The sequence below is a fragment of the Mustela nigripes genome, chromosome 3 (assembly GCF_022355385.1).
Source record: "Mustela nigripes isolate SB6536 chromosome 3, MUSNIG.SB6536, whole genome shotgun sequence".
NCBI lineage: Eukaryota > Metazoa > Chordata > Mammalia > Carnivora > Mustelidae > Mustela > Mustela nigripes.
The window spans coordinates 64,899,553-64,913,822 of record NC_081559.1 but is presented as its reverse complement, the minus strand read 5'-3'; the positions used below and the strand labels follow the sequence as shown (position 1 = coordinate 64,913,822).

At 38.6% G+C, this 14,270-nt stretch overlaps 1 protein-coding gene across 1 annotated transcript in view; it reads left to right on the top strand.

Moving 5' to 3' along the window:
* LRP2 (LDL receptor related protein 2) overlaps window positions 1-14,270 on the top strand; it is a 201,086-nt gene that overhangs the window by 64,953 nt on the left and 121,863 nt on the right. Inside the window, exons 9-13 of the mRNA XM_059394122.1 lie at window positions 1,259-1,378; window positions 7,353-7,481; window positions 9,310-9,479; window positions 11,043-11,260; window positions 12,339-12,545. Coding sequence (XP_059250105.1) covers window positions 1,259-1,378; window positions 7,353-7,481; window positions 9,310-9,479; window positions 11,043-11,260; window positions 12,339-12,545 — 844 coding nt within the window. The remainder of the gene's footprint in view (window positions 1-1,258; window positions 1,379-7,352; window positions 7,482-9,309; window positions 9,480-11,042; window positions 11,261-12,338; window positions 12,546-14,270) is intronic.

The following is a 14,270-nucleotide window of genomic DNA, read 5'->3' as shown; positions in this document are numbered from 1 at the left end:
CTTTCTTCCCTTTCTTCCCTTTCTTCCTTCCTCCTTCCCTCCTAAGATTTTGTTTATTTGACACAGTGAAAGAGGGAACACAAGCAAGGGCAATGTGAGAGGGAGAAGTAGGCCTCCCGGCTGAGCAGGGAGCCTGATGTGGGGCCCAGTCCCAGGATCATCCCAGGACCATGCTCTGAGCTGAAAGCAGATGCCCAACTGACTGAGCTACCCAGGTGCCCCAATGTTTCTGTTTTTCTATAATAGATTCCCAAATACAGAGAGTATCAGTATTTGCATATCTATCCATCCTGAGGCTTACTGGCTTACACAAATACTTACTATTTATTTCTCTTAGTTCTGTGGGTTGGCTAGGAAGTTCTTAAGGCCTAGACCAGCTTACTCACATGTCGAGGATGTTGCAGTAAAAGCTCAGGTTGGTATCTTTCTGCAAGATAGTAGAAAAGGTGAACCTTAGTGTGTAAGCTCTTTTAAATCTCTTCTTAGGTCATGTTTGCTAAAAGCATTATTGGCCAAAGCAAATCATTTGGCCAAGCCCAGATTCAATGGATTGATGAAACAGACTCCATCTCTTGATGGGAGGAGCTATAAAATGTTCATGGTGTTTTTTCCTAAACTCAGACAGAGTGGTTTTAATGGCAATTTCCATGATTTTAAAGATATTGTGGAGATTTATTTCCTGGCTTATACTTAATGGAAAAGTCTTAACCTGGCTGCACTCAGTAAAGAAGCTTCTGGTTTTTGAGACATACACCTTGAACTAGTTTTTTTTTTTTCTTCTTCTATGACTGTACTCCATTACTCTGTCAACTGTGTGGACAAGTGACTGTCCTGTAAGGGAATACAACTTAAGACCTTGACTTCATCAATAGTGCACTCTGTAAATTATCTAGAAGTTGTTTAGAAGTAGCCATGATTAACATGTTTAATGTTATTCTCAATCTAGTCACTTGAGAATTCTTGACTTTTTCTATTATGTAGACAAAAAGATGGACTTATGATCTGATTTTTCAGTAAAGAGCACTTAAGATGGCTTATACTTGCACAGTTAAAATTTTAAAAGGAGTTGTATTTTAAAAATATGAGTTGAGCTTTTCATGCATAATAAAGAAGGAAGGCTTGAAGGCTGATAATTTCTGTGCCTCTACTACATGCTTTCTTGGGTTTTAGGTTTGGTAAAAGACACTCATACATTATAGGTACATCAGTCTTGTCCAGAGGTCACCATTCACTTAACAAAGTGTTTTTCTCTGTTTAGATGGGAATTTGTGTTCTCTGCTGAGCTGTGAGTACCAATGCCACATGTCACCAAATGGAGGAATGTGTTACTGTCCCCCAGGTTTTATCGTTGACCCGAATAATACCCGCAGCTGTGTTGGTAAGTGACAAGTGGCAGTGTCGAATGTTTTGTCACCGTGCTGTGGCACTGATGGCTTCTGTGATCTCTAATATCAAGGTGTTTGTGCTTGTGGATGGGAGTGGCAGTCATTATAACAAAGAGGGACATAGTCCCCATAGAAAACCTGGACAATATGAAGTTTTAAGTTGGAGAAACTTGCAAGGGGCACAAGGCAAAAAGAGTGGTTCTTTTGAGTGAGTTGACCAGCTCCATGGATACCTGTGTACAGCCTGATGAAGGAGGAAGTCTTTGATGTTTCCTTCTTAAGTGTTCGGAAGCAGGATTGGTGTGGCTCTACTGGTTTTTCAATATTGGAATACATCCATGTGGTTGGTAATAACTGCTGCCTGAACCCATCAGCTATCCTACCCTGCTCGCCTGGTCTCTTCTCCAGGGTGCTCCAACCTCCAACAAGCAACTAAAGAGTGGTTGCCTAAGAGGAAAGGATCATCAGCTCACTGCCCCGCTGACCATAGTGGCCAATCAGTGCCCATGCCATGCTGTTTGTTAATTCCCCTGATTTTGACCTCTACTTGAAGCTTCTTGAAGCTTTGTTCAAGGGCAAACACTATTAGTTTGGCTGGCATTGAATTGGATGCTGGTGTACCAAATAGTTCTTACATCTCTCTTATCTGAATTATAAGAATGATTTCTCCCACTAGGAAATTTTTGATTGTGATGTGAGCTGGCATTGTGGCCTTCTGTGATCAGGATGGGATCTTCTGATGGGAGAATTACTATGGCCAAGTATCAGTTTTTAGTTTTTTAGGATTTGAACAATGAGTTTTTAGTTCTCTTATTTCTTTTTCCTTCTTTCTGATTTTTTTAAGGGGTGGGGGAGGGGCAAAGGGAGAGGGACAGAGAGAATCTTAAGCAGACTCCATGCCTAGTGCCAGCTGGACATGGGGCTTGATCTCATGACCCTGAGGTCATGATCTGAGCTGAAATCAACAGTCAGACTCTAAACTGACTGAGCCACCCAGCTGCCCCTGCTTCTTTCTGATTTTTGATATGTAAACAATAAACCTATTAGTAGGAAGTGTCCAAAAGGGTTAAAAAAAAAAAAAAAACTTCATTTTTAAAAAAAAATATTTTGGTTATTTATTTGACAGAGATCACAGGTAGGCAGAGAGGCAGGCAGGGGGGGTGGGGTAGAGCAGTCTCCCTGCTGAGCAGAGCCCGATGGTGGGGCTCAATCCCAGGACCCTGAGATCATGACCTGAGCCCAAGGCAGAGGCTTAACCCACTGAATCACCCAGGTGCCCCGAGACAACTTTGTTTTTACTGGTGCTGTCAAAAAGGCATCTGGAAGGCAACTGTAATAATTCATTAAAACTAAATTTGGTAGGGGTACTTGGGTGGCTTAGGTGGTTGGTTAAGTGGTGAATTTGTGGTTTCACCTCAGGTCATGATCTTGGTTGTGGGATCAAGCCTCAGCAATGGGGCTCTGAGCTCAGTACAGAATCTGCTTGAGATAGAGAGAGATAAATTAATAAATAAATCCTTTAAAAAAAATTCAGTTTGGTAATCATCTGTGGATTTCCAAAAGATAGATGATTCAGATTTTTCCCAGGGTATTTGTGTTCTTTCGATATTCCTTAGAAATAAGCTATTCTTCAGGGCTTTCTGAACAAAAGCAGACATGGCATACATAATAAATAAATTCACAAAAGTGCTTCTTCTGAAGTAATTTCTAAAATATTAAAAAAACTTCGTCAACAATATTGAATTTGGATAAATCTAATGAAGTTATTCGGTCTTTAGTCTTAGCTCATGGCTTCCAACTTGATTATCAAATATCAAAAGCTATTCACAGCCAGAAGAAGGTTTCATGCCACAAATTAACTCTGCTTTACAAATTGGAACTTCTGAGAAAGTTTATTCCTCAGTGTATTGAGAACCATAATAATGGGGCTCATTATATGTCATATGCCAAGAAAAACGAGACTTTTATATCTAGTAAAGTAATCCAAGTGAGGTTGTCCTTGTGTTGGAAGGAGGCAGTTTCAGGTTTTTGGTATCCGGACCAAGCCCAAAGTTCTCTCAGGATCTGATTGCTCCTCTCAAGTAACAATACAGTTACTTTTTGGATGGAAGACATGTTACAAGACAAGACATGACTATGAGACACGACATGGGCTTTATGTAAGATACCCCAAGAGATTCTGAAGCCTCAGAGACAATTCTGAAATACTTAAGGAAGCCCCCCAATTTCTAATCATTTGAAAACTTTTGTAAATAAGAGTGTGACCTGCCACAGGCATTGAATGAAATCAGGACACTTTTTGTGTTTATTACTAATATCATCATTATCGTCACCATCATCACATTGGAGATGCATTTAAGTGATTTGAAAATACTTTTCACATGAATATCCTCAGTTGTTAGGCTGTATTCTGACGCCAGGACCTCTGCCTGTGCTGCCCCGCATTGCTGCGAAAGCAACATCTCCTTTTCTTCCTAGTGGTGCTTGTCAGTGGGTGTGAGCCTGTTCCTTTGTCTTTGGCAAATGTCAGGCTCCTCCGCTGCCCCCCTCCCCCCATTGCCACCCAGCTGCCAGTTCGATTTCAGTCTTTTAGTTCTCCAGGCATTTCTCCTTTCTCTTACTAGAAACGGAATTCCAATAGAAATACCAGAAGCCACATTCTCAGTATTCCGTCAGCTTCTCTTTTTTTCCTTTCTCAGCCCTGAGAGAGGAGATGGGGCTGGGCTGCCTTGCATTTGGAACTTGATAGGCCGTGAAGTCTTTTCAGTAAAAGTGATGGCTCTTTTAGAATCCCCACTTTAGTCTTGTGATGCCCTACAACCTGTTCTTAGCACCCCCCTCTTTTGGGGGGGCACTTTAGCATCTAGATAGCACATTTTCCAACACTTTTTTCCCAAGGTCTAAGTCAGTGATGAGCTTTGGGTTAAAAATTCCAAGTGTCTAGGGCTACTTGTATGTCAGAGGTCTGGGGCACTTCGTTTTGCAATCTGAAATAAATGAAAAACTGTCACCACAAGTTTTTTGTACATTTAGCCTATTAATAAATGTAATATAGAAAATTCCAGTATTATGCTGCGGCATAATTTCAGGACTTACAAAACACACCCAGTTCACATAAGAGGTGGTGTGATCTGATACTGTGTCACTAGTTTTAACTCTCATAATGGACATTTTTAATCCCTGCAGTATGTTCCTGGGACGTTAGTGCATTAGCTTCATTTGGAGATGAGCTCAAAAGTCAGCGATTTGAGGGCTTTTGTGTTAGGCCCCTTGCCACCTACAGAGATTTCTTCTGTGATTCTTCCCTGTTTTCCAAAGAAGTGTTCTTTGCCCCTGAGTTTTGAAGCTGGGTTAGAGTTTATTTCACATTTATTTCAAAGAAGATTATCTTTTGCTTTCTTGGTAAAGAGAACTCGTTAATTTTAATAGGTGACATTATAAAACTGGTTACACTTGTTTCAGCTGGGGTTTTAGGGGAAGTAGTTCTTGTTTGTTCTTCGAAGCATTTCAGTTCTACAGATACTCTCACTATGCCTGTAATACTCTACATGGCTTCAGGTGTTGGAAACCTATGCGACATCTGTCATCTTAGACATGGCTCCCCAGTGAATGCCTCGGTGGTAATTAAGAATAAAATTGAGTAATCCTGACATGAAGTCTTGTGTCCTTCTACCATTCATGGAGCCTCTGAGGCGTGCCGAAGCAGTTTACCCAGGGTTATTGTTTCTGATTGACGGGACATGCTGTTTGGTGACGGAATGACATCGTGATGCAGAGTTAGGGCAAGGAGGTCATTCAGCATGGGGGGATTTCAGACAGCCAGAGGGATCAGAGATGTCCAAGGGGGTCCAAGCTAAAAAGGGTTTTTTGAACTATTTTCAAAGTAGTATCTGTTGGTGCAAGGCAACAAAGAATGAAAAGGAAAATAGGTAAAGATAATGGGATGGGAGTTCGTATTATAAAGTGGTGTTTTAGGGATTTATACAGTTTCCTCCACTACTATTCTGTTCTCAGGAAAAGCCTCAAGTCTACTTTCATTTTTCTTGTTTTCACTTTGGCTAGTGATGGATTTTAATTAGCCTTCATTTTCCTCCATAATGGAGAATATACTCTTACTCAGTAGTTAAAAGTGACAGTGATTTTATACTCATTCAGATGTTAAAGTACTTGTAGGCCAGGTGATAGGACGGGCGCTTGGACCCATGAATTCCTAGTTATGACTTCTTTACCTTTTGTTTTCTTCTGCTTGACATCAGAACTGCTGCTCCCAGGGTGGCTTCAGACCCTTTAGCATATTCTCATCAATCTTGCATTCAAAATGAGGTCATGACATTCTGGGAATTTGAGGATGAATATCCTGTACTTTCGTTTCTACTGAGGCGAATCCTCAGGTGGTGCTTTCTCAGGGCTGTGGCAAGGACACAGAAGAGATAAATCAGGAAGGGCCTTTTATTTATACCCATGTGCCTTTCACCTTGTCATGTCCAAATTGGATTAATTTTTTCCTTTGGTTAGTCACAGTTCTTGGAAAGAAAGATACGGAGGCCAGTGTTGTTACATCTGGTCTTGAGGGAAAATTGGAAGCAAGAGCTTGATCCCAGGACTTTCTTGAGCTTTGTAACTAGGGAGTTGTGAGGTGGTGGGCCATCCAGAAAGTAGGGTAGAACCCGATTCCCAACGCTGACATTTGCTGCAAGGGTATTCAGATTCAAGGAATGTGGAGAATTTTAGACCTGAGGGCACAGTGCTTTCAGAAATTATAATTTACTGAGAACCTATTGGTATAGACTGTGATGGTCTTCCTCCCAGGGAAGGCCACCAGGTGAAGGAGGGTGAAGAGTGGATGTGAGCTGGGAGGGTCAGTGAAATATTTGGCACCAGTCTACCAAGATAGGATATTCTTTGTACCCCTTAAGCTGTATGATCTCTGAGAAAGACCCTTTATATCTTGCGTTGTCCCACTCTCTCTCCCATGTTGTATTGTTTGTATGTTAATTTTACTGAACTATTTTGAACTGGAACTACTGTGACTATAAACACCCCGTCATGTAATGGCTTCTCAATGAATACTTACTAACTGAATGAATAATAAGTTAATGAATAAGTAGAAGAGGAGATACTTGTCATGTCTTAAGACTAATCTAAATTTAATTTTGGTTGTAAGTTTTGACATCAGAGGAAAGGCAGCTAGCTGGGGAAATGAATCTTTCCAAATACTTCATGGCAGTTACAGTTTGTCTTCTTGAAGGGTTGGATATAAGGCAGGTCTTAATTTATTCTGATGCAGCACTGTTCAGTAGAACTTTCTGCAGTGGTGGAAATGTGCTGTATCTACATTTCCAGTATGGTAACCACTGATCCCATGTAGCTTTTGGTCCCTTGAAATGTCGTGAGACTAAGAAACCGAATTCATTTCATTTTAGTTAATCTAAATACAAATTTAAGAAGCCATAGTGGACGAGTGGCTATTACACTGGAAAGCACAGTTTTGAAGGGAAGAATTTACAAATATTTTCATTCAGCCATTTTGTAAAGCATTGAAATAATTTTATATATTAATATTAATTTTATTAATTTATCACGGAATAAATAGTATTTCTATTAATATTAATAAATATTAATATTTGTATTAATATTAACATTTATTAATATGAATAAATCAAATGCAATACCATGGGGCTGTGAATCTAAGCAGTGCTGTGCATCTTCTGTAAAATTAATCCTTGTGTAGATTAAAAAAAAAAAAAAAGAACTTGAAATGCTTTTGGATTTTCTGTACTGTGAAGATGCCTGTTCTGAATTCCTACTTTTTATTGTATGCCTAGAATCTGTGCTACCTCCAGAGAGGGTGCTTATTTAGATATGAGCCTCAGCACATTCTTGTATAGCTGGTCAAAGGTTTTTGTCATAGTGCACTCAAAAAATGCTGGTAAAGGCAATTACAAATGTTTATTTTCCATGTGGCAGATTTTAATGATTGCCAGATATGGGGAGTTTGTGACCAGATGTGTGAAGACCGAATTGGCCATCACCAGTGCCACTGTGCAGAAGGGTATGTCTTGGAGCATCAACGGCATTGCAAAGCTAATACTTCCTGTAAGTAAATTCAGGACACTTGCCATACCACTGAACAGGAAACTTAAATGATGAATATCCTCCTTCCATAACAGATGACAAAAGAAATATTGGCATTTATGTGGATAGTAGGGTTTTATCATCACAGATTAGGAGTGGACCCTGCTGCCAGAAGAAAGGGTCCACATTAATTTTGTATTTTGATTATTAGGACCAATTTATGGATTAATCATGACCCATTTGTCATTTTTTTTAAAAAAAATATTGTTGCTTGTTCACTTTGTTTCTGAGCTTTTGTGTCAGCTGCCACATTTAATTGTGGAATATATTTCTTTTGCCGATCTTAGATGACTTGGACATTTACATTTTAATTAAATTACCACAAACATGGGTGACAAGTATCTATAGAAATAATTTTGGCATTGTTTATGAAAAATTTAGGATTGATTCAAAATAGACCTCTGAAATTTGGGTTGGAATTTTGAGGAATGCCTTCATTCTGGGTGTTTTGTTGGAAATAGTCTAAATACTGTAGTACCAGAAAGTCATGGGGAAAATCTGTTAAAAACTGATACTCCCCTCCCCACCCCCTTATTTTGTCATACATTTCTGGATAAGATGATCTTTGTTCCTTTTTTCCAGTTTTTTTTCCCTTTTTTTTCTTCTTCCTTTTTTCCTCACACATGATCTTGAAGTTCCTTTGGTGGCCTTCTGAAATTTATCTGCTCATAGAATTGATGAATGGCCCATTTCCAGGTTATTTTTGTGTTGAAATACCTGATTTACTGTCTATTAACTTTTTGGTACAAGTGATTTTTAACAAGTAAATGTATTTACTTTTGAAAGGATAATAAATTCAAATGTTCAAAAATTATAAATTATAAAAATGTCTTTCTCCATCTCTGTTCCTCTCTGACCAGTTGTCTCTACTTCCCCTCTCCCATGATTAACCATTGTTTATTTTAATTCTAGAGACTGTTACATTCATAAATAAGAATGTACAAATACAGGTATCTAAGTCTATTTTTTGTTTTTGTTTTAAACAGTTTCTTTTTTCCCCCCAAGTTTTTCATTTAATTTTCAGTTAGTTAACATACAGTGTAATATTAGTTTTAGGAGTCTAATTCTGTTTTTCGGATTATGGGAGTATACTACACATGCAGTTCTGTATTTTGCTATCAGTGTGTATCCACATAGAGACCTCTTCCTCATTCTTTTTTTTTTCCTGGTGGCATAAAATTCCTTTTTTTTTTGATGTACATTATTTATTTAACTAGTCCCCTACTGATGGGCTTTTGTATCATTTTATTTTTATCCTTTGCTATTGCAAATAAGACTGCAATGAAAACCTTGATATTCCTGCATCATTTTACATGCTTGTGAGTATGTAGGTAAAGCTTATTTGGATCCATCATTGCCATATTTTCACACAGTGATTTTCCCAGAAATCCATAAAATACGTTCTGTGCTTTATACAGTCTGAAGTTCCTGGGTTAGATGCCCATATCATAGAGGATTTTTGAAAATACCTGATGTATTCCTCTTTGTGTCACTGAAAGTATGTTGGACTAGCAGCCAGAGCACTTGAGTTCTTGGTAGACTGTTCAAACTTAACTGTGATTCTGGACACTTCATCAAGCATCTTCGTGCCTCTCTGTGCCCATCTGTAAAATGGGTAGAATGACATCTATATGCCTGCCTCAGAAATTCATTTTAAAATCAAGTAAGATAACATAGAAGAAGCATTTGAAAAGGCAGGAATGTATCCGTTCTAAGTTTGCCTGAAAGGGTGATACGCGTACGTTTGTTCTCTTGAAGGAGTGATAATGCCTTCCTTCTTCACATTTAGCTGAGCAGGCCTCCGTTATCTTCTCCAATGGTCGGGATTTGCTAGTTGGTGATATTCATGGAAGGACCTTTTCGATGCTGGTGCAGTCTCAAAATCACGGAGTGGCTGTGGGTGTGGATTTTCACTATCATCTACACAGAGTCTTTTGGACTGACACTGTGCAAAATAAGGTAATTAGAAATTTCAGGAGTATAGCTTGGGAGCTGATAGAACCCCAAGAACAAAGTGTTGATAGCTTTTCATTTTTGGGGGGAGTGGAAAGGAAAGTTCTTTTGTTTTCTAACAAAAAAGGCCCTTGAGATATTTTATGTTAATCAGCACCTTTTCCATGCTATACTGTTACATGTGACCTATTAAACAAAGCAGTCTCTTATATGGATTAGTCTTGAGCAACTTTTAATTTTATTCGAAATGGAGTCCAAAAGCCTAATTAAAAGAAAGAGTAGACATTCTTTCAAAACTGGATAGACATTTGGTAGTAATTTTTGAAACTTGATCATTTAAAATGTAAAAAGTGCTCTGCTTCCTTGGATGATAAAAATCAGATTTTACCTGCATCTTCTAAATGGAACTGTAATTGAAGATTGGGTAACAAATATTGATGGCATTTTGTTTAACAGCCATGTTTCAATACGCTGTCTTATTTGGAAAGTATGATAGATTTAATTGCAACTTGGAGTGATGCAACAGAGATTTTTAAAACATAAATTTTAGAGAACTGTAAAGGGTTATGACATTTTATTTCTTCCTCTTACATTTCCTTGTACTGTTAATAAAATTTTAATTCAAATAAGTGGTAACTTGCATAGAATTTATAAAAGTTGCAAATTTGGATTATTAACAATTCTGACTTGATTACAGCTAAAAATCAAACCATCATCACTTCCTCCACAAAAAAATCCATTTTCTTTAATTAAACTTTCAATAGCTACCAAGAATTAGAAATGCAATATTAACAAAATCCAACCTTTTTTTTTTTAAAGATTTTATTTTATTTATTTGACAGAGAGAGATCACAAGTAGGCAGAGAGGCAGGCAGAGAGAGAGAGAGGAGGAAGCAGGCTCCCTGCCGAGCAGAGAGCCCGATGTGGGACTCGATCCCAGGACCCTGAGATCATGACCCGAGCCGAAGGCAGTGGCTTAACCCACTGAGACACCCAGGCGCCCCAAATCCAACCTTTTATAGTTGCCTTGCATATTACTTTTAAAGAAACTCTTTTGGGGCACCCGGGTGGCTCAGTGGGTTAAAGCCTCTGCCTTCGGCCCAGGTCATGATCCCAGGGTCCTGGGATCAAGCCCCGCATCGGGCTTTCCACTTGGCTGGGAGCCTACTTCCCTTCTTCTCTCTCCGCCTGTCTCTCTGCCTACTTGTGATCTCTGTCAAATAAATAAGTAAAATCTTTTGGGGTGCCTTTGGCTCAGGTCATGATCCCGGGGTCCTGGGATTGAGGCCTGCATCAGGCCTCTGCTCAGCGGGGAGTCTGCTTCCTCCCTCCCTCTCTGTCTGCCTCTCTGCCTACTTGTAATCTCTGTCAAATAAATATATAAAATCTTAAAAAAAAAAATTAAACTCTTTATCCCCCCCAGTAGCCCAGAATGTAAAATAGTTTTATTTATTTATTTATTTAGTCTAGATGACTGATTCGTACAACATAAATAGCTGTACTGAATGAATATAGGAAAACAATGCCAAAGTTAATGTTTAAGAAGTGTAATTTTGGGTTTTCTTTCAGGTTTTTTCAGTTAACTTTGATGGCTTAGACATCCAAGAAGTTCTTTCTGTTGATGATCCAGAGAATCTAGCTGTGGACTGGATTAATAATAAACTTTACTTGGTAGAGACCAAGGTCAGCCGCATAGATATGGCCAATTTGGATGGAAGCCATCGGATTGTCCTTATAACTGGAAACTTGGGGCATCCTAGGGGAATTGCTGTGGACCCAACTGTTGGGTAAGTGATGTGAAAACATACTGATTTTAGTATATTTGAAGCTTTGTCTCTTCCTATAGGTAAAACATCCATTGGATTAATTAAAGGTTGGTTCTGATTTCTTGTAGGGTCTGTACTCTCAAACCCATGATTATTTTATATCTCCATTCATAAAAGCTTTCAGTGAGTACATCTATTGGTGTACTAAGCATACATGATTTTTTGGGGTATGGATTTTATTTTTGGTGTTTGCCACATTTGCCTGGCCAGGAGACTGGACTCTGTGTTCTGACTCAACCTAGTCATATGGTTACAATTAAATGTTACTTTTGATTCACCATTATCAAGATGATCATTCTACCATGATTTAGCTGCATTTTTTTTTTTAAAGAGGGGAAAGAAGATGGGAGCTATCCCTTTTATCACTTCCTGTTACAAACTGGGATTGAGATGACAGTGAGAATACCTCATTACCTCAGTGTGAATCACCACATCAGAATTGATAATGGTCAGTCATCTCCAGGTGTAAATTCAGATTTTCCTAATGTCCACATTTGAGTGCAGTTACAGGAGACTTAGTTCTTTCCTAGATTTTCAAAGTTGGTTCTTAGAGTGTTTATGTGAACTTCAGGCTACTGAAGGGTTGGTGAATGGTGCTTATTCATTTCACCTTCATGATATCTTGCTGTCTTTCCTTGAAAATAATGGATATGTTCTCTAGACTATGTCTTACAATGGGGAATTAAGGAGGGAAATGATTTGATAGCTTATTTTAAAATTCATTTGTAAAATTTCCTGGATATAAAAAAGAGAATGAATGGCAGAGCCAGGGGTCAGGGGAGAAAGTTAAGAAGATGGATATGAATTTTGAGGTTGCTCTATTAGTGCAAAAAATTTTAATAGTTGCTACTTGGAGTTGTTGACTCTCCTGATTGGCCCTCATAGTTTCTGATTTTTTTCTTTGCTGTTCTATACTGCCATGTTCTCTAATCAGCTAGAGGAAATTTCCATTGATCCAAACATGCAACCTAAAAAGCAACATTTTCCAGATAAACTTGTAAAATAACTGACTTTCATCATTTGTTTGTCTTTTTTGTAGTTATTTATTTTTCTCAGATTGGGGGAGCCTTTCTGGGGAACCTAGGTTGGAAAGGGCTTTCATGGATGGCACCAACCGTAAAGACTTGGTAAAAACAAAACTGGGATGGCCTGCTGGGATAACTCTGGATATGGTATCAAAGCGTGTTTACTGGGTTGACTCCCGTTTTGATTACATTGAGACTGTAACCTATGATGGAATTCAAAGGTAAGAAGTACTTTTTAATATTAAGCTTTATAAGTTTGGGGGAAAGTACATAAAATTTATGGAGAGGGACACAGAGGGACCAGAATTAAAATACTGCTTTGTTGATTGACATTACATCTTGAATGACTTTCGTGTTGACATTTGTGTTAAGTGACATTTTTTAGGGGGGTTGTTGTTAACTTTCTTCAGGTCCATAATAGCATTCATTAAATATTACCTAGAGCATTTGTTCTTTGATTTCTTCTCCCCAACTTCTCCCCAACTCCCAGATAAAGCACGTTCTTTTCATTAACTCCTGAGTCCATTTATTTCTCTGGGTCCCTTATGGTTTATCTCCAAAGATCGCTTTATCTTTTAGCTTACTAATTTTCTCCCAGTGAATAAATGTTTTATTATTATTATTATTATTTTTAAAAGACTTTATATGTTTATTTGGCAGACAGAGATTACAAGTAGGCAGAGAGTCAGGCAGAGAGAGAGGTGGAAGCAGGCTCCCCGCTGAGCAGAGAGCCCAATGTGGGGCTTGATCCCAGGGCCCTGAGACCATGACCTGAGCTAAAGACAGAAGTTTAACCCACTGAGCCACCCAGCTGCCCCAATAAGTTTTATTATTTATTTAACATTAGCTGGTGGGAATTAATCGGTCTTTACGTATTTACAGTTTCAAAGAGAGGAGTACCTGGGTGGCTCTATTTTGTAAGGATGGTATCACAGCCTGCCACTGGATTTCATATTCTTAGAACAATTTCTACTTGGTTAAATGAAGTAATTGGGTATTAAGACTACCACTTCTCATCATTCAAACTGGTTCCCATAATGAGACTGTGAAAAAATTTATTGAGAAAATACCAACCCAATAAGTCATACAAAAACAATGAGAAATTTCCTAATTTTTTTTCTCTTCCACAGATATTTTACATTATTTTAGATAGTATAAATGTTCTTATTCTAAGGTTAAAGTAAAACATAGAAACCTAACAGTCAACGGAATTTTAGAAATATTTGAGCACTTTGCTGGTGTGAAGAAACATCAAAGAGCTATTAAAGCTCATGAGTACAGCTGAAATCATAAAGTCACTGCCTATTGGCTTTGCCAGCAGGTGGCATTCAGGGTTCTGGAATTTGCTAACTGAAAAGGAGAAACCATTCTCTAATCTTAATGTACCATGTCATTATTAAGTGTTTTAAAGTGTGGGCTAACTTAGGTTTCTCCCCCCCACTCCCCATGTTTTTGATGTGTTTCCCAGCCTTAGTATCTTCAGTTCTGTTCTTAGAGGCCTGTTGTGCTTTTTAGTTTTCAGAGGTGTTCAGATTTTTCTTTAGGGTCTTTGTTTTTGCAAAGAGGAAAAAAAGAGTTTTCTTCTGCCAAAGCAGCATTGTTCACCCGTACCTCCACTGGAAGTAGGATGCATGGACGGTTTTACCAAGCACAGGGGAGCAGTGGTAGCAGTATTTTTCAGTTTCCCAAAGTGACATCAGGAATAGGTCTGTGTGTTTGCTCTGGGTTCAACTCTTCTGCTCACTCTCCTGCTTCCTTGATGCTAAGAAATGGTTAATGGTACAGTGTGAGATATGTTGAAGTTACCTGCTACGACATTTACATTCCCTTGTTACCCTCTTTCATCTGTGGATTACAAAATGATATTTCACAGCTTAGCCATTGCTCGCTCGCTCTTTCTTTCTTTCTTTCTTTCTTTCTTTCTTTCTTTCTTTCTTTCTTTCTTT